This window comes from Coturnix japonica, chromosome 10 (genome assembly GCF_001577835.2).
Source record: "Coturnix japonica isolate 7356 chromosome 10, Coturnix japonica 2.1, whole genome shotgun sequence".
Taxonomy (NCBI): Eukaryota; Metazoa; Chordata; class Aves; order Galliformes; family Phasianidae; genus Coturnix; species Coturnix japonica.
This window is the reverse complement of record NC_029525.1, coordinates 15699499-15723501: the sequence shown is the minus strand read 5'-3', so window position 1 is coordinate 15723501 and position 24003 is coordinate 15699499. Positions and strand designations below refer to the sequence as shown.

Below are 24003 nucleotides of genomic sequence, written 5' to 3'. Positions count from 1 at the left end.
TTTTTTCCCCCCACTCCTGTGTGGGTTTTTCTATAGAAACGGCCTGATGGACAGGTACACACTTGGATTTATCCTAAGCACTAAAATTATCCGAGGTAAGCTAGCAGAAGTAATGCAGGAAAATAGTCTCGGTCCATTTTTAAAGTAATCAGATTTGAAATTACAGAGCATGAAAATTGGAGTTTCCCTTCATATCAGTTTATAATACTTTCACCGCACTTATCACCACAGTATCTAAATACAAGTGTATTTTTAATTATATACTTCAGCCATGGCTTCAAATACAGGTCAGCAATTACTTTGTTCCCCTGGTTGTTTTTTTCTTAGCAAATTCTCTTCCCACTGCAAGGAATGGAATTGGACTATCTGGAAAACAACTGAATGCTCAAGCTTCAGAGAAAGGAATGTTGCTTGCTATAAGAAACAAAGCAGAGGTATCCTAATTATGATAAATAAATAGCTCCAATGCCTTACACGTGAATGCAAACAGGACTGAAAAAGGATGCGACTCCTCACAAGTTAACTGCAAACAGCAGATCCAGAGGCTAAGAAGGACTATAAAACCCTGCTTTCTGCATGAGGATACACAATAACACAGCTATGATACGATGATTTCTGCTTTCAGAAATCAATGCCTTTTAATTAACATCCTGTGGGTTACTTGAGAGGAAAACAGAACAGACAACTTAAAACACCCAGAAGAAATTGGTCATCAGCTAACTCAAAAAGACTCGATTATCAAACGTATGACATTTTCCCCCAGTAAGCCTAAAATATTTCCTGGGAATGTGTTAACAATGGACATTTCCAGTGTTAAGCACCAGTTGCTGCATCTAGTGGCTGTTGGTGTCTTAGGTCACGCCTTGCAAATTCCAGGGTTATTAATGCATTTGTGATTTATTAGAAACGGTGTCTGGAACACTTACTCATTCTTGGTTGCATCTGAATGAAAAGGAGAAAAAAAATAAAGGATTACCAACCAATGTCAGTGAACCTTAGTTTGGCAAATGAAAAATGTTATTAGTAATTTGGCAAAGTGAGGCAAGTTAAGTGATGAATGAAGCCTGTTTAAAAGTGATTAGAAAGCAGCAACTCTGATTATATCCCGCATCGCAAGTTTGGAAAGCTGTTGAGGCAAATAAGCTAAAAAAAGAATGAAAGGAAGAAACTTAAAACTGCAAAAGGTAAGGTTGACCCAATTACCACCATTGAGCAGAACAGTTACATAAAACCAGTTCCGCTTCCCATCAACTTTAAAAAAAAAGAAATTAAAAAAATCCTGATCCAGTGTCAAAAGGACACGCTGAGCCCAGCGGTGCTGCTGGCCCATAGCGGGCAGGGCTGTGCTGGGCTGTTACACAAGCCAACACCTGCAGCTGCTGGGAGCTGGAAGTTTGCTCGGATATTCACAGCAACAAGTTTGATATTTCAGAGGATTTATTTTGTAAGCTTCATGGTGACGAGCAAATAAATTAAGAGTATTCATTATGTAAGGAGAGATGTATAGTTCGTCTTTGTTCTGCTGCGCATGCTGTGTACTGCAATGGGAAGCAGAAATCCCCACCACTGCACTTGTGTAGTTTTCTAAATATTAAAGAAGTTTCTTCCAAGCAGAAGAAAGACAAAACTTCGGTTTATAAAATAAAAGGACTTGATTGTCAGTTCTACTCTCTCTACAGATAGGAGGTGTCAGGATGTAAAACTGTCCTAACTGAGGTGTTCACTCAGGTGCTCACAAAGTTCCAGCTCCTTGCTATTTTCTTTTTCCCCTTAAATAATTATTTCCTTTAAAAACCAAAACAACAACAATAAAACAGATTTTAAAGCTTATGTCATTAATAGATTGGCCTTGTCTGGTAAAAACAAGAGGAAAAATAAAGCATGATACAGTTAGTGGTGAATTCCCACTCCGTGCTTTATCCTGCAGCCCCAAGGCATCCCACAGACAATCCATTCCCAACAGAGCTGGCCTCCAGGCAAGCCCCAGCTCTGCTCATGGCTGTGTCCATTACACCCTCATGTAATTTCACAGTGAGCTCCATTTCAACACAGCTAAACTTGGGCCTCTGGCTTTACTGAGCACAAACAGTTTTTCTAACATCTGTGCATATTACTTCCAAGAGCTGGAAGGGACAAGGTAAACAGTGAGCTTTACAGCCCTCAACAAAAAATAAATGTCAAGTTCCCAGTTTTTCTTTTCTGCAGTGTTTTTCTTTTTCCATTCATCCTATATGATAAATCAGCCAAGCTTTCTTTTTCTATTTTATTTTAGGATGTGCACTGTAAATAGAGGAGCACTGACAGCTCTGCAGTGAGGACATGCAGTAGCAGGGAATGCACAGCACTGTCCCTTCTATAGCAAGACCTGGCTCACCTGCTCCCACTCCATGCACAACCACAAATATCACTTGGCACATCAAACTTCAGGGGAAGATTTTATTTTGGTGAATACTGTCTTATTAACTTTTATCCTATGGCAGTCCTAGCAACATTAATTAGAGCCTAACTTACTACTCATCCATCAGTAGCTAAAGCCTGTAGCAGAAGTTTTGCTGGCAGTATTGATCTGAAGAAGTTGCATCTCTGGGTTCAGGTGTAAGAGAAAAAAAAAACAAACCACAAGAACCAGAAAATATTAGGCTTCTTCAATAAGCACCAACAATCCTTTGTCACATATGTGTGTACCCACATACCTCTTGGATACAGTCCTCCATCCTTCTGTCTAGCACACATCACTGACCTCAGCCACACACGACACAGGAATATTCACCCAATGCATTCTGCAGAAGTTCAGGTTGGGATTTGCTCCCTATACAAAGAACCCATGTCACCATAACAGCAGCTCCAGCACTTGAGAACTGTGCCAGTCCATTCCTCCTCCTAGGTAGATGTGCCCCCCAGGAAACAAAGTACTAACTCACCTAACAGGTACTATGTCTCACCAGTCCCTGAATTCATACCAGTTCCTCTGACAACACTAATTATTACAGTCTGCCACAAGCCTTTAAGCAAAAGTAGCATGAGAGTGGAGAAGAAGAATTCCTGCCATACTCCACCAAAGATCCTGCACCTGCACAAAGCAAAGCCACAGACAGAGCCAAGAGAGCGTTCAGCAGTAACTGCAATTACACACATAGAGGTTGTTGGAAATCCTTCCTGATCTTTTGTTCCACCTACTAAAAAAAGAGAGGAAAAGAGAGAAGTGCTTTTAAAAGCAAATGTTGTCACTGGTTTGCAGCATGTAGAAGTGAACAGGAACATCAGTTTTGTACTTTGGAAGCTGCCCATGGTTTTCTCTGCAATATTAAATACATCTCCCCTGAAAGCTTGCAGTGGTGTTTCTCAAACAGAGCCACTGCCTCGCCTGGGAATTGTGAAAGGTTGAAAGCAGCAATAAGAAGCCATTTGGTAGTTTCTTCTTAGCTACAAATGAAACTTAAAGATTTGTGAAGCATATATGTATACATATAGCTGGTGGCAGCTGAGTTCCTTTAGATTTCGATGGTAAGTATGCCTGCAGCTATTTGGAAGAGCAGAATGCCAGAAAGCTCAATGCTGAGCATAACAGGTGTATTTAGTAATATGATTGTTAATACAATAAACTATAGGCTTGCATCATTTTGTTTTAACATTTCATCATTAATGTTTAAATTCAGCCTCCAATGAATTTCCATAGCAGACTCAGTATGAATTTCAGTCGTGTTCATCTATTTTTGGAGACAAAGTGGCCTGAAAAGTAAAGGCTACTTCAACTGCAGACTGTGTTAGCATTTGTATTCTGAAATACCACACTAGGAAATTCTAACTTGAGAGTTAAATGATTATTGGAAACGTACCTCCCTTTCCTCTAGACAAGGACTGGGGCCATGTTTTTCCAAGTTATCAAGAACTATTCTCTTTAAGAAACAGTTACCTGCAATGTGTGAAAAGTAATTGTGTTTCAAACAGCACTTATTACAGATCCAACTCAAGTGACAGTTATATTTACTTAGCAAAGGGATAAGGACAAAGAGAGTAAGGATTTCCTTAGCAGGACTTTTGTCTAAAGTTTGCTACATGCTCACAGCGTTACACAGACCTTCTAGACAGGAAAATGACGCTCCCTATTCAAAGCCAGTATAACTCACCCCTTGGAAAATAAAATGGAGTACAGATGAAGTATCTGTAATTCCCTTCATTTGGTGACCCTTAGGTCCTGTTCCAGGTCTGCAATCAGGTCCCTGATCATGTTACCATACTTGCCATTCTGCACTGTTGTGGCTGATGCAGATGTGCAGCCCACTCAGCATTGCAGCCGCTCCTCTGCCACCTTATCCCAGCAGCCATTACCTTAAATGAGCAATATGTGAAATGGGAAAAGCTTCACACTTTTTCCCTTCCTTTTCAAGTTCAGAACTGAATTTCTAGTGCCTAAAACTCAGTCTGTAAGATTTATATCCTCTAACGCTCATTTTTCTTCCCCCTGCCTCCAGCATCCTCCTCAAGTTTTAATAATTGCAAATCCCTTTCAATATCAATATCCCATCTTAGCCCATAAATGCACATACACAAAGCTAATGCACACACAACCACCAAATAATAATACTACTAATAAATAAATTGATTTCTAATTACTATACAGATGCATTCCTTAAAGTTTTCCATTTGGTATAATATAAATGTATCTCAATTTTGCATTAGAGCAATCCAAGCTTAACACCCCTAAAGAGGCAAGTACTGATCTAGTACAACTGAAATACAACCAAAAAGGACTCTTGGTCAGATGATTTCAGATACCACAGTGGAAGCTAATGCATCCTTATGGAGTGTAATACAGAAAATAGAAAATAAAAGGGAAAAAAAAGAAAAAAAAAAAAAAGGAAAAGAAAGGTGATAAAAACATGCAAAAGTTTTCATCCTCAATATTGTCATTTTTTTTACCCCAAAAAGAGACTTAAAAAGAGTAAGAAAAAAGGGGAAACAAGAGACTGCTTGTACATCAAACCAACAGCAGACTCGCTTTTAAAACTCTATACTGTTCACAGCTTTGACATTCATGCTTAAATACTAAGATAAAACTACAGAGCAACATTGTTCCACTTAGAATTATTCGAAGAGCAAAGCAATCTGCCTACAGCCAGGAAGAATATCAGACCTCCAGCATCATAAAACAAACCCAAAGGTACCCAAATCCACTGACAGGCTATGACAGCAATACAGGGGTGCCTGAGACTGTGTTTTCCTACCTGCTGTGCCATTATTAATCATGGCAGGAACTACCAAAACTAACAACAATCATAATTTTGGAAGACCCAACTGTAAAAGTGTTTTCCAAGGATAAAAAAACTAAAAGAACAGCAACTTACATTGCATATGTAGGCTGCTAAATAGTATTCCTTTTCTCTGAAGCATGCAAGTGCTTTCCTTAGAAGACACAGCTTTCAGAATTCGAATGCGTTATCTGTAAACTTTAGAAATCTTAAATAATTAGGTCTAATGCAACTAGGAACTGGTTCCTGTTTTACTGTCAGTGTCACTCCTCAGAACTCTGGGCAGGCACATAGAATGTACAGCTGTGGATTTCTATATCAGCATGTCCGACTCTCTGCAGTACAATGGCCAAGTAAACAACCTACACATTCTTGTTCAGAGCCAGGCACTGCTACCAGCTGCAAGAAAGTTACAGCATGAACTCTGCCCAAATGCTATAAAATCTGTAATATTTTTTTCCTGAGTAAATACATATTGCAATGGATGGAGAAACAAGATTCTTCCCCAAGTGCTGCAGGGCCAGAGCTCGGCAATTCCCTGCATGCGGGCTGATCTAATTGGGAACGTTTCTCCAAAGCCCCAACCCCTTTCTACTTATTTTCTCTCTCCTACACCATCTTATTGCAGTGATTATTCATGAAAACAGTGGAAGACAGTGTTTGGAGATTTATAATAAGGGCAGCGCGGTCTGTTTATCGCTGTTTGTAAACACATATTCATAATCATTTTACTCAGAAGCACAAAGCTGAAGTGTTTTTGTCAGCGCTCGTCCTCCCTGCTTTCCCAGATCTCCCTCCATCAGCACAAAATTGGAAGAGTTCCAGGGCTGTTACGCCGGCCACAAAATTAAGCTGCTTTTCTTTTTTTTTCTGCCTTGTAGCAGAACTTAGTCTCACTTCAATGAAATGAGAACGTAAACCCTTAACGTCTTAAAATGAGAACGTAAACCCTTAAGGTACAGAGTCTGCAACCTCAGCTGAAGCTGATTCCCAGCTTTGGGAGCAACAAGGAAAAACTGAAGTAGATCTAAAATTCTGTGCTTATGGCTACCTTCTAAGAGTTATTATTAACATTCATTTATATTTTTTTAAAGCGAGAAAAGCAAATCTGGATATTCTATCTTCTACTAACAACCCCGTCTGTGCTCCTATATAGCGAGAGGCTCCCAGAAGCAAAAGCATGAAGAAATGCATATGAAAAGGGGTCAAGTAAAGTAACAAGGAATAGAAGTGACTATTCTGTTTTGTCAACTTCCACTTTTCCAAAAATTTCTCTTCGTATTTCAAGGTAGATGCAAAAACAGCAGCACATCAGGAAGACTAAAATGAAACTCCAAACGCTTCTGTATCACTTACTGGGAACAGATCTCAGCTGATTCACCCCAGCCCACACTGACCTTCAGAAAACACGGGGCGTTCAGTTCTCAACCAAAACCACCACATAAAGAAAGAAATAAGAGGAACCATAGGGAAAAATAAAAAGGATGTGTGAAATGCCCCACACTTCCCAATAGTGTAAAGATCACCCTACCCAGATGATAATTTATCAAGCCATCATGTTTGAGTTAGTAAACTGCTAATTGCTTATAAGCAATTCCTAAGTGCTTTCAGGTAATACTATAGTTATAAAACACACTATTACAACATTACATGATGAATGGAAGAGTAAGAAAGCTTGCAGAAGTCTAGCACCAAAACCCAATAGGCAAAACTGACACGAACACTCTCAGTTTAAGCATCAGAAGTAACGATGAGTTCAAAACTTCCATCTTTTGGAGATGGCAACAAAATCAAAGCCACACACAGCACACGAATCCCCCTCAGCACACAGGGATAAGCTGCAGCATTTTGTTGTTTGCTGGAGGTGAGAGGGAATGCAGGAAAGAAAAATGCAGCAAAGCTCTTCCCTGCGTTGTGCTGCCAGAGGACAAAGCCAGTGACTGCCAAGCGTTCACAGCATGCTAACCCAGCAGAAGACCCCCATAAAAGCCAACACGCAGGAAACATCCTACACTAAGGTCATAAATAAAACTAGGTTTTACAGTTGTTTTTTCTTTAAAAAACAAACAAACAAAAAAAGAACAAAAAAAAAAAACCACTTAATGCTTCCTGTTGATACGTAAACAAAATCAGTTCAAATGAAATATACTTCACATCGACACCTTTGCCAAGTACGAGATTCCCAGTATCAGAATCCCTTCACCTTCCCAGAAACTTTATAGTGCGTTTCAATAGCATCAAGGGGCAGAGAGAAAGCATTTTTCCCGGGGCTAAATTCAAAGAAGGCTTTTAGAGGACACCATGCCCAGTGATTAACTTTTCTTACATACATACTTGTCACTTCTTGTAAGAAATCCAGACAGGGTCGGCTACTTCCAGAAATACTTATTGAAACAGCCAGTGGGGTCTGTCCTTCATAGTTCCTTGTGTTAGTGTCTGCTCCGTAATTATACAACATTTGTGCACAAAGCACATCATCTCTAAGAGCAGACAAGTGTAAGGGTGTCTGTCCGTCCTCCAAGCGCCCCAAGTTTGTGTCCGCCCCTCGCTGAAGGAACATTCGGCAGTACGAGTGATTGCTTTTGATCACAGCGTAGCGTAACAGGAAACCATTCTGAATGTCGATGTTGGCATTGTGATCCAGCAGGATTTTCACGCAGCTTGACCTCTCGCGGATAATGGCCAGCTGAAGCGGGGTTGTACCTTTATCACTGAGCGGATCAACCTCAGCCTTGAACTCCAACAGGAGCCGGACAAACGAGTCTCTGCCGTAGTGGGCTGCTACATGGAGGGGAGTCCAACCGTCGTTGCTTTTTGCATTAATAATGTCACTCCTATATTCCGATTCCAACATCAAGCGCGCGATCCTCGCTCGGCCGTGCATGGCTGCGTAATGCAGAGCAGTAAAGCCTCCAATTAAGTCCTTAACTGTGGGATCAGCTGAAGTTAAAATAAAATTAAGAAACAATTAGAAGGCATTGGGGTAATCCAGTGCTGCAAACAAATAATCACGTGATTGAATGTTATTCTTTTCAAGATAGGATTTTTCGTACTTCAAACCAATTCCTGCACCAAATGCTATTGCAAAGAAAAAGCATAATTATATTTATGAATTACACAAACTAAAAAAGAACTTTTCTTTCATTTACATATGTTTCCATTTGACAAATAGTTTTCAACATCTTTCTAGCACTCTCAGGCTAATTACCCAGACCTCTCTGTCCATCCAGTTTTCCTCCAGCTCTGTAATATTACATTTCTTTCTCAATGTTCAACTTTTTTTTCCCCTAAAGTTTCCCTTGTGTTGCTTCTTGGTCTTAAAAAGAAGCATGTGTAGAAACATCTGCTGTCCCAAATTGCGGATGTTTTGTGGTCTGGCAGGACTGTATTGTTTTTAGGGTGTAATACTGTATTAGGTAAAATGTTTCTCTGTGGTCTGCAGGATTTCCAAAGCATGTAGGATATATGTTATTTTAGATTATCTTGATAAAGTTTGTTTTTATAAATGATGAATCTGTTCTGAATTTGTAGTTTTGACAAAAATTTTAGATGTTACAAGAATGTAAGCAACCACGTATGGAAGGAGTCAAGAGAAAAGTTAGCGCAGAACACGAGTGATCAGACAGATACTCCCCCAACCTTGACACAGGCCAAAAACTTCGTCTAATTTATGACTTTAGAAGCATAAAATAACTAAACCGATTTACTTAATTCCCCCAGACTTCTAAATCAACTGACTTTTCCCATGTAGCAGCTAATTGCTGAAGGAAAGGTGCCTGCCTTGTTACCACTTCTCATGACTTCAGATGCTGCCTGGTGGATGGTAAGGAGTACAAACTGCAGTATGTGAGTTTGAGGCACATTCCCAACCTAAGTTTTCCAACTGGTAAAAAGAGATGCTGCCCACACAAAAGACTTGCATTAAGCTGACATATTTTCAATATGTCCATGCATCTACTGAAATGACTGAAACAGCTCTGGAATTGAATTCTTTGCCATTTCCTCATCCATAGAAGAGAGCTAAGTTCACAATATCAACTCTGAGAATGCAAAGATGCCATCACAAAACAGAGACCATATTCAGATAGCACAATGAGATAGATGTCCTACCAAAATAATAGGGCAGAGAACACAGAGTTGAGAATACAGCTGCAAAGGTAACCCAGTAAATCCAGAGAATTTAAGATTTAAAGAAGGGACAGAGGAAAGGGGAAAAAAGAAAACCAAATGTACAAACTAACGAAGCCATAATTAAAACAGCACATGGCAAAATAAAGTGTGAGAGCCATCTCTAGTAAATAGAGGAGGAACCCTATTAATGAATCATTAAGGTAAGTTTAGTGCCTTGGTAGACCAGCCTTCCTTTTGTGAAATGCAGAAACAGTTTCAACATTCTATAGAATTGCACTAACCTGAGTTAAAGCAATTGCTGAAGTATTCACAGGTAGGCAGGAAAATGCAGATGTGGGCTCAGTAAGCGATTCCTAACCTGCTCTGTGATGGTGTCTGATATTTTAGCACAGAATCAGTATGACCCACACAGTTATCAAAGACTACAGGGACACTACATCCATGTAACACTAGCTCCTCACAGATTCTCTCTCTACACTGCTCAGACTACTCCAGATTATCTCCTGAGTGGTGATAGGCAAAGCGAGCAGCACAAGCACAAGGATGCAGCAGGATAATGCATCCTGAGAGGCAGATTTATGGAGAAAGCTGGACATAACGGGGACAGCAGAAGCCTCGGCCATTTCCCACAAAAAAATAAAATAAAATAAAAAAAAAATAAAAAAATGTCACAAATAGAACTGACAAGCACTTTCATGTCATGCCTTCTCTTCCATGCTGAACTTGCAGGTCAATCATTTCCACCTCCCAGCTGAGGCACATGGTTCCAGCCTGGTTATTTTCTGTGACACTTCCAAATCCCATCAGATCTGCCCCAACTTTTGAGTATGCATGTGTACAAGTATTTAGCAGGTAAGTTGTTACAATATGAAAGCAACAGTTTAGCTCACAAAATAAGGATATCTTTTCCCTAAGCATGTTTCAGTGCCTTCTCTCCTCTCATAGTTTCATTACTTTTGTATCATTAAGCTCAACAAAATGTTACAAGCACACGTAAGACATGTATCTCAATAAGAACAGAACAACAAAGTCTTACCTGGGCAACCAAGGAACACAGACAACTAACTCTCCAAAACCAAGCCCAATATAAAAAACCAACACAATAAAAAGATTCCAGTTCTCATAACGCGCTTAAACAGAGCTAATTGCACCAACCACTCCCCCAGTAAAGAAGCAATTTTAACAAGACCAAAACGACACCTGCAGCTACTAGCAAATGTCTTGCTGCCACCTCCTGTAAAACTGTTGAATTGCACAAGGGCTGTTAGAAGTTGGACCAGCGTTGCATTGCATAGACTTTCTACCCATTCAGTCCCTGTACGAGCAAAAGTAAGACTGCGAGGCTTGATGTTGCCTTAAAAGCTTTGATTGCTGTGATTATTTTTTTTTTGTTTTAATTATTTTTTTCATAAGCTCCAACGTCATTAACATGTTGTAAAGTATCTCTGTCCCCCAGAACACAAGCAAGGCAGAAATGAATCGGGAAAGAATACACTTAGCTTACCTTTCAGATTCAGCAGAGGGGTAAAAAAGTACTTGGTACAAGCGTATTTAACTAGGAAGGGATGAAGCCAGCACTTGCCAGCATTTCCTTATCTTGCCTCCATCCTGATTGTTTGACAATTATAGTTATTTCTTCTCAAGCTTCCCATTAATTTGGGGATAGCAGAATCTAGAAATATGAACAGCTGCATTTGGTCACTTCTAATGTTCTTAAAATATACGGCATAATACAGTGACATAAACCTCGAGCTGCTTATTAAGGGTACCTTAATTACTGTAATCAATCTCATTTGAGATAGAAAATTGCAACACAGCGATGCTCATGATCTTATTTCACATTAAAGCTGGGTACGTCAGCTAGCTATTAACTCCACTGTTAATGAGAGCTATTTCTAATACTGTAATCTAGAGAATATATAGGTTATTAGGAAAGAGTCTAAAATCTTAGTTTCAATTTACTGCTCAGTGCAACAGTTTCCCTTCTTTCAGGATGCTTTTGCTCTATCAGTTTAATTTGGGAAGCCAAGAACACAGAGCTACTGGTTTCATAAAGTACTTCTATCACTCCCCCACAACTAGGAATTAATTCAGACCACAACGTTTAGAAACATGGCTACATTTATCTTCTGTTTTGGATTTCCTAGGACAACACTGATACACAAGACCTCCATGAAGGCATTGCTGTTCAGACACAGAACCACTGTGAGTTGGTTTAGGAGGCTGAGCATTTGGCACTCAATCATTTCTTCTGGATTCTGCATGACCTTACTAAAAATTAAGATACCTTCCAGCCAAGACTAAAAATAAACATCTCTGTTTAGACACTTCCTTTTTTTAGTCTAATTTCTGGGAGCCTTCCCAAATCATTTCCTCGCATTAATGCAAGTAACAAGAAACTGTCCTGTTCAATTAGCATTGAGAGAACATCACCCAGAGACAGCTAGCAACTACACACTGACAAGGCTTCAGTGGACAGTTACTTCACTGGTGCTGGGAAGTTTTTGTCCAGTATTTTATTGTCAGTCTCTATATCATTTGGAAAGCAAAAAAAAAAAAAAAAAAAAAAAAAAAAAAAAAAAAAAAAAGGAAAATAAAAAAAGCATTTAAGGGGAATAAAGGTTTGTTATCTAAATTACTGAAAACTATCCCCTGTTTTTATGTTGCTCTCATACTGAGCTTTGTGACACTGGATTGTTCCTGTGGAAGGAAAGAGCATCTCCATTTCATTAAAATAAGACAAGTGCATTAAGTCAAATTCCCTGTTTCTGAATGAAAACTAAGTTTCTCTGGAGTTCTGATCAAGTTTCTGCATTTCATAAGAGTACTTTTATGATCGATTATCTCTGTACCTAGTTGCTATTTCTGCTGGCTTCATCTCTAAATGTGAGTTGTTAGTTTAGGCATTTCCCCATCTATCTGCCTCTCCTCCTTGTTTAGCAGAAAATAAACGCTTCCTCCTGTTCCACACCACCTCCACTCCCATCAGCCAATCTGCATGTACAGCACTGTCCCCTGGCTCTTTTCTTTGCTGGTAAGTGATGATGAAAAAGAAGAGAAAGAAAAAGTCAGAGACAGCTAGGTCATGACTCCCATAAGAAGCTACTTCTTATTTCCAGGTCAGTGATCAGAGTCTCTCTCAGTGCTTATTTGCCAAAATCCATCTCAAACCCACTACCACTCAAGCCTATGTCAGTGCTCCCACAGCATCCAAGATGTGAGGCATGGCACTCTTCCCCCAGCAACAGACCTGCATTTCCTTATTCCTGTACTTGAGAATAGTTCCAGCTCTGCTAAGCTCCACAACCACCAGACAGCCACATCTATCAGACTCCCCCTTTCTTCCCACTAACTCTCAGGTACCCTTTTTTCTCTCCACAACTCCACCTACTGCCTCCCCTTTATTACTAATACACACCCAGTCACTTCTGTGCTGTTTACCATAAGACTCATACCAGAAAATGACTTTTCCCTTCACTGCAATATCTTTTTGGTCCAAAGGGATTAACATCCATCATCAAATTAATCTACTTCAAGAGGGAGGAAAGGGGAGGCTGTTACAAAAGGCACACACAAACCTTTCTCTAATGAGGCAGGCTTGACTAAGTTTGCTTTTAACAGTCAGCTCATTGGCTCACTTGTGACATTATTATGTTTTAAATGCTCACTATCTTTTATGTGTGATTTGTTTTTTTTATATTATCTGTTTTGAGGGAAAACAAGGTAAGGCACAAATCAGTGCCAATTTTCTGAACGGAGGCTCAGCTACAGAAAAAGCTGCTGTAGATGACTAACCCTCACACTATTTGTTACTCAACTTTCTAGTCCTGGTGATTAAACTCTTGGCTGCTTACAGAACAAAGATGTCTCATTACAGGCAGCTTTCAGCAGGCATCAGATTCAGCTGGTACTTCATATGGAAAAGAATAACAACAAAAAAATAAAAACAAGACAAAACATTATGCCAGCAGCTATTTAATAGCAAAACCCATACAACTAAAGTAAGCAGGGTTTACAGGGTTTTTCTGATCATTTTAAAAACCACATCCTTTGAGACTCAGCTTAGAAACTTTGAATTATCAAACTAAAGAAGTCCTCAGATTATCTACGTATATTTCCTATAAAATGCAGAGTTTAAAGTTACATGTTTATGTAATTCAGTAGCTTTCCCCTCACCTCCAATAAGGACAGGAGAAATACCCAGTATTATACCGTTAGAAATTGCAGTAGGTATATAAATGGGGTCTAGATGTTTAGGCGATGTTTCACTACTCTAAAATAACACACCATGAATTGGGCAAACGCCACACTTTATTAATGCCATTCAATATTAAGGGCAACGTAGCATATGTCAGATGTAGAAATCTGAAACAAGGGGACTAGGACCAAACTTTAGATAAGTAAAGCACCCAAAAGGTAATTCAGTTAAGTTTTCATAAGAATAGAAGCCACCCTGATTCAGAATTAAGTTGATTAGAACAGTGTTAGAGTAAAGGATGCTATTCTTATAGAACACTACTCAGAAAGTGGAGGTCATCCCACTTTTGTTTTTTCCCCCTCATCTCACATTAAAGGCTTAAACCCAAGAATTTTTAAACCTATAGATGGCCTTAAAAGAAGATACAGAAAAGAATTCTGACTCTACATTTGTGGGGAATGAACACCACGCATGCAGTTACATCCCTTAAAACTCAATCAGTTCTTTAAAGCTTCAGTAGCAGTGGGTGCAGGAGAAGTGTGAACTCAGCTGGACTAGCTGACACCAATGTCTTTGCACAAAGTAATAATGTTTTCACAGAGTTTAGAAGACTGCATTAAAACCTAGATGGAAATTCAAACCTTTAATGTGACTTATTAACTTCTTCCCTAAGATTTCAACCCCAAGATCTGCCCTTCCTCTATTAACAGCCCCTAACAGTAGAAAGGCCCATAGCAAGTCCTGTGAGTGTGTTTAAGTTTATAATGAGCTCTTTGCCCTGTTTTTATAATGTGTATTCATTCTTTTAACAATTACTTGGAAATTCTGAAACAATGTCAGGTTTTATGTTATACAGCTAATCTATTACCTCATTCACAGAGCACGCATCGGACAGAAACGGAAATGAAGCACCAAAGAAAGAGGAAAAAAAAAGCCAAACAGAAGCAGTCTGGCAATTAAGTGACACTGGAAAGCCATACGATGGGAATTGGGATAGAGAGCTGTGAGCTGGGTATCAAGTTTTTTCTCTCAAGGCAACTCACCTCCATGTTCAAGAAAAACACGAACACATCTCTCTTTCCCTCTCGCAGCAGAGAAATGAAGCAGTGTCCAGCCATTGGCATCTCGACCATTTGGAGAATAACCTTGCTCCAGCATTTTGCGCACGGTGTGAACATCGCCAGCAGCAACCGCAGCCTGAATCTGCAATTCTTCCTGTAGCTCAGGGTTTCTCCGACAGTGATGGTGTAACATCCTAGCTGAGTCTGGCTTTTACAGAAGCGTCATGAGGTCACACTAGTCACCTTGAATCAATATAAAGCATGAATTAATTAGGACCACGATCAGGAAAGAGATCTAGAAAAACAATCAGTACTAGTAAAAGCAATGCTAAGATGTACTCCCTATATGCCGAGCAAAGTCATCTCATATATAGGATAAGATAAAGCACTATCTCACTATTGCTAGCAAAAGCCTGGTATATGATTCCCATCACTAAGCAGTAACTGAAGAGGACACTTGCATGTAATAAATAGTAAATATTTTCTTCAGAAGTGACAGCAAGCCACAGTTAAAGTACCTGAATGAGGAAGAGAATGAGGAATCTTGAGAACCCAATATTCATTCCAGATCACAGCATGGTTAATAACGCTGACTCAAGATACTATTGAATACATTCTCTAAACTGTTGCATGAAACAGTACTGTACTGCTAGAGCGACTGAACTATGACTTTCTCCCCTGCCTAGAAATAAATAACCTCTAAGAATAATTGAAAAAGTATGTTCAGATTACTAACAGAATGTTTTCTTGTGACCTCCTGCACAGGAATCCTAGAAGTATCAGTGTTCAAACTGACAACTTTAACCTCCTTTCTCCTTGCACTTTATTACTTACTTTTCTTTAAATTAGAATCTTCTGCCCATATTTTGGCTTTTGGGCTTCTTTATAAGTACATAAATGCTGTAAAGGATGTTCATATTCCAAAGATCTGACAAAGATAGTACTACATGAGACATGACAATGCAAATCAGAAAAATTCAATTTATAATTACCTTGATAAAGTATATGAGAATGCTGGGCTGAAAGGGTCTCTAAAATGGCCATTGCAAAAGAGCCTAGATACCAGCATACATTGGGAAAGAAATAAGTATAATATTCTGTGCTCTGTTTGAAAAGCACTCATCTGCAGTTCTACTTGCTACCCAGCTAGGGACAAGAAAAAAAATGCAGGTATTTAAGAATTCTTTCACAGTACAAAGTCTGTGAAGTGTTTGCATTTTCACATGCACTGTGTATCATATCCCATTAACAGCTACCCCTAGAATGGAAAAGAATAATCGAAGAAAGAATAAAAGCAGGGAAATGAAGAAAGGGAATGCTGAGTAACAGAAGTCACAGCAATTACCTAGAAACAACTGCAGTGGGTATTAACAATGAATTCAAAGATTTTAAAAGGGGGGAAAAAAGAAAGAATTTACATTGCTATAAAGTTAAGAGTAAAGTATAATGAGAAATTCTGAAGATGAAAACGAATTTTTAAGCAATCGTTAAAATTTATAGCAACCCTATTTTATCAAGATAGCAAACAACATCATCACCTAAACCTTCATTTACGCAAATATCATAAGGATTCCACATCCTCATGATTCATAGGTCATTCAAAAGACACCGCAATCAACTTCTCATATCCCACTAGGCACTTGTTTTCCTGTGATCCAGATATGCACACAGACAATAGAAAAGTGAAAACATCAATCACTGCCATCCTTTTGGATGAAGGCTTCGAGGGCTATTCACTCTACTTATAACCTACTTGTGCCCATTGCAAACGAATTATTATGTGCTGCCTGCAGAGAAACTAATAACAAACAGGTAGCTACAATCACCATACTTACACAGCAAAAGCTGAGATTATGTACAGCCAATGCCTGCCATTGACATTTATTGATGCTTCAAGATAGTCCGTATGCCAACATTCAGCATAGGGCATTAGAAGACAACTTCTTAGCTCAATACATGCCTTAGCTACAGATTCAGTTTTGTTTTATAGAATGAACTCCATTACCTGGCTCTGGAAGGAAAGGTGATTTACAAATTGGCACCTGCTAACTCAGGTTAGCAGCGGTTCAGCTTTTGCATTATAATAAAAAAAAAACAAACAACAAGACGAAACAAACACAATCAAACTTGACTAATCTAATGACAACAGAAGTATTTCTCTTGCCTGTAATATATTTTTGCTAAGCTCTGTTCTGAACTCCAGTTAGCACTTCAGAATGCTCTCACTTGCAGACAGTGAGCTTGACTTCATTAACAGTGCTGTTAATAGTGCAATCTAGAATGAAATTCCACCTATTAAGTAAGGTCAAGGGAGACCACACAAATAAGAAGAAATGGATTTTTCATTTAAGGAGCCAGCAGAATACCCTAAAACATACCTACAAAGACAGTTGGTTAAGAGAAAGCAAAGCTCTTCATATCACACTTCTCAGCTGGTGGGTACATTTGTAATGCAGCATTATAAAACGTTGGCACTGGCCCCATATGTTGCATGTGACTAGCAGAGCTTATTCAAATCAGCTAGTACTAAAGTACATAAGTACTAAAACATACAAAGCAGAAGACAAAGTCGAGCATAAGCAGCTCCTTTTATCACTTGTGTAGTTTCTGTGAGTATCTCCTCTTCTATCTCACCCCTATGGCAAGCAATAAAATTCAAATTACAAGAATATTTAACCACAACACTGAAGGTTTCAAGATAGCTCTAGACACATGCCAGCTTGGGAAATATGCTCACATCCACTCCACAGATCCCATTTACAAATCCACACTTACTGAGTCAATCTTTGGGGAAGAGAAGGGAGTCTACTGAAAGCCTTTCTCCAATAGGCACTTCATATTTAATGTTTTGCATATATAACCAATGTCACTGAGAACACAGGATGCAATTAGATTGCTGCAACATTGGCTTCTTATATGCAAGTAAAAAATTAAGATGGAAAGGTATGGAAAATACATACCTATACATTGTTAGTATTTGTACACTGCCATGACAAAAAGTGACAGTAACAAGAACTTAAGTGATTCTGCAAGTACAAAAGCATGAACTCAACATGTCCCTGAATTACCTTATAAGAGGTTGTCAGTCTTTGATGAATGTTCCATTCTTCATTTTCTTCACTATTCATAATCTTGTGTGTCCATGCGTGTCAAACAGCCTGCTAACCCTTAAAAAGAACGATATTTCTTGTTAGGTGCAAACAGTAAGAGTCAGAGGTCAACCTGTTTTTATCCTGTACCACTACTAGAGTGCTACATTTTAATGCAGTTATGTCAAAAAAGGCCACAAATATGTGGTTTTTCTTCCATTATCGGAGAGTACTTCAGACACTGGGGTGAGAAGTTTGCTTCTGCCAGGTGAAAAAAAAGCTACAGAGAATAATCTGTGGAAAACAAGAGAAACCAGAGATGTGCTTCCTCTGCAGAGTAAACCTTGAAGGAATCACCTAACCACTTCTCTGACAGTTTCACATATCTGTTCCTGCTATGGAACAAGAATGCAAAGGTTACTGTATGTATTTCTGCCCAACTGCTCAATGTTTTCCTGTGGGAGCCAAATGCCAGAAAAAAATAACTTAGGGATCCACTTGGCTTTTCCCAAGTGTTGGCTATTTATTTCCACCCCATCTGTGTTTCTCTGTCTCAAGAATACAACCTGAGAAGGTAGAGCGCTGCCTTTTCCCATTTAGCATCCAATGGTCCTTCAGCACCACTAGGTAAGCCTACTCTCCCCAACATGACCAACTCAAGCTAACATACACTGTGTTTTAGATAAGTGAACACACCGTTCTAACAGAAGCAATACCTTCAGTTCAAAAATCATCACCCTTTTCTTTACACCTAAACCCTTTCCTTTCAATATCCAACTTCACTGAACTCCAGTACCCATTCCTACCCAGCTCCCAGCCTTTCTTATCCTTCCTCCTGGCAGATAACAGCACCAGTCCCAACAGCTGACCTCTGCTCAAAGCACTGCCATGAGCCTTTCCTGGCCAATATTATTTCATTAAATCTCTGTACACTTCTGTCCAGCTGGCATTTCATCCACTTAGCCTGAAAGAACCCTTCAGAGAGGACCCTTCCCATTCTTACACACTGCAATAACGTAACAAATAATAAAAGCATTAATTACTTCATCGTATGGCAGATCACACAGACTGGGAGTTGTTTCTGTTGCATCAGAACAATTTTAAGAACTGAACCTTCAGCTTAAAATTTGTCACTTCGTGCAACATATGATTGTGCTTTGCTGACGATAGCTCAGAAAAAGAGGATGGAAAAAAAGCTCTCTTCATCCCTCGTATGCACGTTCTCTAAGAGCTTTGCTTCCCAAGATGAAACACACAAGGTCTGCAGATATGCTCACAGCCCCGCACGAAACTGCACTGCCATGACCTAATTTGATCACATTTCCAGCCTTGTTTTTGCATAGTTGATCAGTTGTTAGTTCACCTTCTCTTTTTTTTCCTTCTTCTTTTTAATTTTTGCATGATTTCCACTTAAAAACCCACACATTTTTTATTAGCTGATGCAAATTAGAATTGCACTGACTTCACAGACTACAGACAAGGTAACAGATTGCTCCACTAAAAAAGTAACAAGCATTTTTCCCCCCAAAGGAAAATTAGCTGCATATGGCAAGAGTAAGATCTGTAACTTTAATAAAAAGAAGTTATATTTAGTGAAAGTAAAGCTCACTTACTCAACCTGACAAAGTTTGCTTAAAACACTAATAACTCTAGCAAAGTAGCACACTAAAAACAAAAGGAACATCTTCCTTTTTGATTGATAAAGTACCATGTTGTTCAAGACAGACTTTTCTACATCAATACATCATTTCATTAAAGTCACTGCATATATCATGCAGAAAACGAATTCCAGCATGTGTATGCACTTGCTTCTAATGCACTATTTTGTCCATTCAGATGGCCAACAGGACTGAGCCCCAAGCACTAAGGTTACACAGACAACAGGAGGAGGACAATACTTCTTGGTGTCAACCTAACTGTATAAAGCAGGAAAAGCATATCATGACATGACTTAATGTCTAGCATGGAGCTAACCATCAAAGAGCATGGTTGTTTCTGAAGTATTCTAATACATTTAAACCGAAGAAATAACATAGAAGAAAGTCCTGTGGATTAAGGGTAATCAGCATTCATGATTCTCACAACCCACTTTTCCTCATCCCTTTCAGGACTCAAACAAGCTGAATGTGTTCTCATTCAAATGGCATTTTGAAAATGGACAGTACGTGTTTGACAAAGAGCTCAAATGCAACTATCATCTTCTTGTGTCACTTAGGTTCCTATTTTTTAAGCTCTATGGACGGAGAAAGAACAACAACCATATTATTGTGTTCTTATATTCCAACCAATGTCTGCAAAAAAAAGAAAAAAAAAGCATGAAATGCTAGTATTTCACAAGGCCTTACAATTGTGAGGGGCTGGAACCAGATGATCTTTGAGCCCCCTTCCAACCCAAGCTATTCTATGAATATATCTTATGTTAGCTGCTCTATGCTATATCCTGGACATCAAGTGAGGCATTCAAGTCTCTAAGTCACCAAAGCTTTAATGTATACTCCTGGCACCAAAAGCAGTGAGTCCATGATGCACGAATCCTCCTAAACACCACAAGAGAACAACTTCAAAGGAAAGAAGCTGCAGTCTTCATGAGTGATCATTAGAAGTTGTGCACTCATAAGGAATGTATCTGTAATGCCAACTTCTGGTTTAGACATATTTAAGGTAACAGAGCTAACCTAAAAGTGCTTCATCAGCTTCAGGTGTGTGTAGTACCAATCATGCTGCCATTATAGACTAACAAGCAGCTGTTGTGCTGTTACATTCTGCAGGTGACCAAAACTGAAGTTTGTAGGTATCATTTTACCAACTGTTACCCATGTAATGGTGAGATGTGAGGTCTGACTTTTGGGCCTGATGGAGAGCTAGGGAAACTGCCCAGCTCAAGTAACTGCAGGTCTGCAAACAGGACAGCAACAGCTAAGACATCATCTTCACTACCCACTGTTAACAAATCAGCTCAAACCATCCCCAAAATCCTCATCTGTACACTGGTAAACTTATCCACAAGTGGGACCTTGTGAAGAAAACGCCATAGATCTAATAATCTCATTGTTAGTGCTGAAGGAAGGCCTTACTGATCTTTTGCAGGTGAGAACGTTGCATCAGTTCATACAGCTGCAATGCTCCTTTCCCAGCCTGCACAGAGCACCTGCAGGGAGCCTGCAGCACGCTTTGAGATCAAGCATAAAAGGCAGCCCCACTGCTGACTTACCGTTAGCAAGCTTCAAACAGTATAAATATAGAGAAAACTTAACCTTAAAAGTAAGCAGTAATTCAGAGCAAGTGTTAAGGTGTAAGATTCACCCATTTTAATATTACTTGCTATCACTCAAGTATCCAAACACCAACTTTCCACTGAATGACAGAAGCAGGAAAAAAACCCTACAAACTAGTTTAAACCTCACTACAACAATTGTTTCAGTCCTACTACTCATGATACAACTGATGAGCAAAAAGAGCGCTGCTTATGGTGCTCATTTTATTTAACAGCCTCTGCAAAATGTGTATTTGCTCTGATTTTTTTTTAATAGGGCCTAGAAGAACCAAACTGGACAGAACTAATTGGATGACTTGAGCAGATAAAGCAATGGTGCTTCACTACAATAATGCCATTCTGCAAGCAAATGCTGGAACAGAAAACAGCCTCTCACTCCACACATTTGCTTTAAGGGTTTAGAATTCACAATTGGGAAAAACAAAAACAGTGAGTATGTAACCTGAAGCTAAAAATAAGAAAAACACTGGATATGCAACTTAATCTAAGGGGGTAGCTCTACTTGCAACATGCTGTGTTCCTTCCAGAGCCCGAGAGGAAGGCTACAGCACATCATTTGTCTCTCTTTCTTGTTTGGATCACATGAACATTGCTGGCAGAAGCTCATGCCCCAGTGCCTGTGAACCCAGTTCCAGCCTCTGCATCTGGATCAAACTTCATTGCATTGGCATCTCACATCAGGAAGGAGCCTAGCAACTCACAAACACATTTCTCAAAAGACCTAGTGGCTTAGGAGCACCAAGATGTTGCACTCTTTGAGTAGCTACAATGATGCAAGGTCTGATGTTAGATGTGACAGAGGGGTTACAAAGAGGTTGTTACAACAAACCAACATTGTACGAAACAGGTGCACCATGGCTGCACTGAAAAGTCAGCATTAATGCACTTGTCTTATCTAACAGCACAGAAGCCACTCCTGCAATCACAGTGGGCCTGTCTGCATGTTCCAGCATCATACAACTGGCTTTGTGGTATGCTATCAAAACAGCACAGACTATTTCTTCGCTCTGCTTTTAAAGTATATACCACAGAATTTGTTGTCCTTGTGTTACGGGGGAATTTTCCACTTCATCTTTACAGCACAACAGTGAAAACAACATTTCCACCATACGCTGAAGATACATCAGAATAAAGATCCACCCTTGACCACAGCAACAGGTACTGCATTTTCCACTGCAACTAACACTAGAAGGAATTCATTTCTGACAACAAAAACCATTCTGGTGCAGTCAGTGACATCTCTGAAAACAAGACAAAGACCAGTAGGACCCATATTGAGGATACATTTGCCAAAATAACACAAACTCATCTACCTTTGAAATGGATTACAATAGAATCAGTGCAGTCTTTGCATTAGAACAGGCATGAGTGCCATTACTTGGAGCACATAACAGTGGGATGCAGAATAATGCTGACTGACGTTAACCACCCCCCATTCTCTTTCCTTCCAAAGCTCATCTCTTTACCTCCCAGCCACATATATAACAGGAATCCTCCCTACGAGCTGCTCTTGCTCTGAAACCACACCATCCTCCTCTCACAGCAGGACTCAGTTTCTGATGACTCCTTTCATTTTTTTCCCCTTAAGCATCCAACAGCATTATCTTATTCTGTCATCTCAACCCACAAAGTACTTGTAAACAAACACCATCCAATTAAATCCACTGGAATTTTTGCAGCTCGGTTATAATACAAAAACCCTGACCCACACAGAAGTTTGGTGCAACTAAAACCAACAAAACCTAATCACTATGACCTACTGCAGCAACATCTGCAGAACCAGAGCAGGAACAAGTCATGTCAATGGGAGGGAAGGCTGAAGGGACGCTCACCATTGCCCTGAGTGAGGTCATGTTAAATGACACTTCCCATCCCATAGAGGTGTCCAAGGCCAAGGTGGATGGGGCAGCCCAAGATGGTGGGGGGCAACGAACCCACAGCAGGGGGTGGGGCTACACAATCTTCAAGGTCCCTTCCAATCCAACCACGTTACGATTCTACGACATACCTGAGCTGAAGACACACCAACACACTTTAAGGAGTAATTTGTGATCAGAATCACGTGTACAGATCAGATTCAGACAACAAACCGTAACAAGGAGGAAAGGACCCTCCAACTGGACTCCAGAGCTTCTAAAACCAACGCTCAGAAGCCCGAAGGTTCTGAGAGAACAAAGAGACCCAATAATGCCCATGGAACCCACCACACTGAGGACCACAGGCAAACCATGCAGCAAGGAGAATTCTACTGCAGCAAGGATAATTCGACGCAGATTATCACCTTGTTGGGCTCTCGTGAGCGTTGCTTTCTCTCTTCAGCCTCATTCCATTCTTTGCAGTCCTGCTTTGAAGGCAGCTTAAACCTGAAAAAAAACACACAAAAGTAGAACTGAGCCACGATATAACACAGAAGCTAAGCATAATACTAAAGGAACAGCAGGAAGAAGCAGGAAAAGCCCTCACGGATGGGTCAGGAAGGGTTAGTTCACCTCACAGAGGGGCTCAGTATGAAGCACCGAGGCCGAGCCCTCCCACCCTGTCAGCGCAGCCCCGGGGCTGAGGTGAGCGCTGAGGAAGGGACAGGAGGCCACGGGGTCGCGGCACCGGGAGGAAAGCGAGGGGCGGCCGGGGGCCGTTACCTGCGAGCCGGTGGGCTCCGTGCTGCGCTGACTGACTGAGTGCCGGCTGCACTGACTGACTGAGTGACCGGGTGCCGGCGGCGGGGCCGGGCCGTGCCGGCCGCGTTAAGGGGCCGCACCGTGCGGGGACACTTTGCACCCAGCCGCCCCCCGCGGCTCGTTGCGGGGTCAGCGGGCAGGGACTGACCTCCCCAACAGCCAATCAAAGGTCTCCATTTTGGTCCCGCCCCCAACCTCTCGCCGCCGGAGTTTTTGATTGGTCAGTAGGCTGACGGCAGCTCCGCCCGCTGCTCTTGGCCCAACCTTTGCCGTAAAGTGAAGACAGAGCGTTTTGCGACAGCGGCGGGGGGAGGTTGAGGCGG

At 40.4% G+C, this 24003-nt stretch overlaps 1 protein-coding gene across 2 annotated transcripts in view; it reads right to left on the bottom strand.

The window, feature by feature from the left end:
• ASB7 (ankyrin repeat and SOCS box containing 7) overlaps window positions 1–23830 on the bottom strand; it is a 29409-nt gene extending 5579 nt beyond the window's left edge. Inside the window, exons 1-5 of one of the 2 annotated variants that reach the window (XM_015873202.2) lie at window positions 23642–23830; window positions 23284–23365; window positions 17708–17806; window positions 14622–14882; window positions 7584–8189 (exon numbers count right to left, since the gene is read on the bottom strand). In XM_015873202.2, coding sequence (XP_015728688.1) covers window positions 7584–8189; window positions 14622–14832 — 817 coding nt within the window. In that variant the 5' untranslated portion in view covers window positions 14833–14882; window positions 17708–17806; window positions 23284–23365; window positions 23642–23830. Of the gene's footprint in view, window positions 1–7583; window positions 8190–14621; window positions 14883–17707; window positions 17807–23010; window positions 23114–23283; window positions 23366–23641 lie in introns of those variants that run through there. The other variant, XM_015873203.2, reaches the window with a different exon arrangement.
• Window positions 23831–24003: the final 173 nt, after the last annotated feature.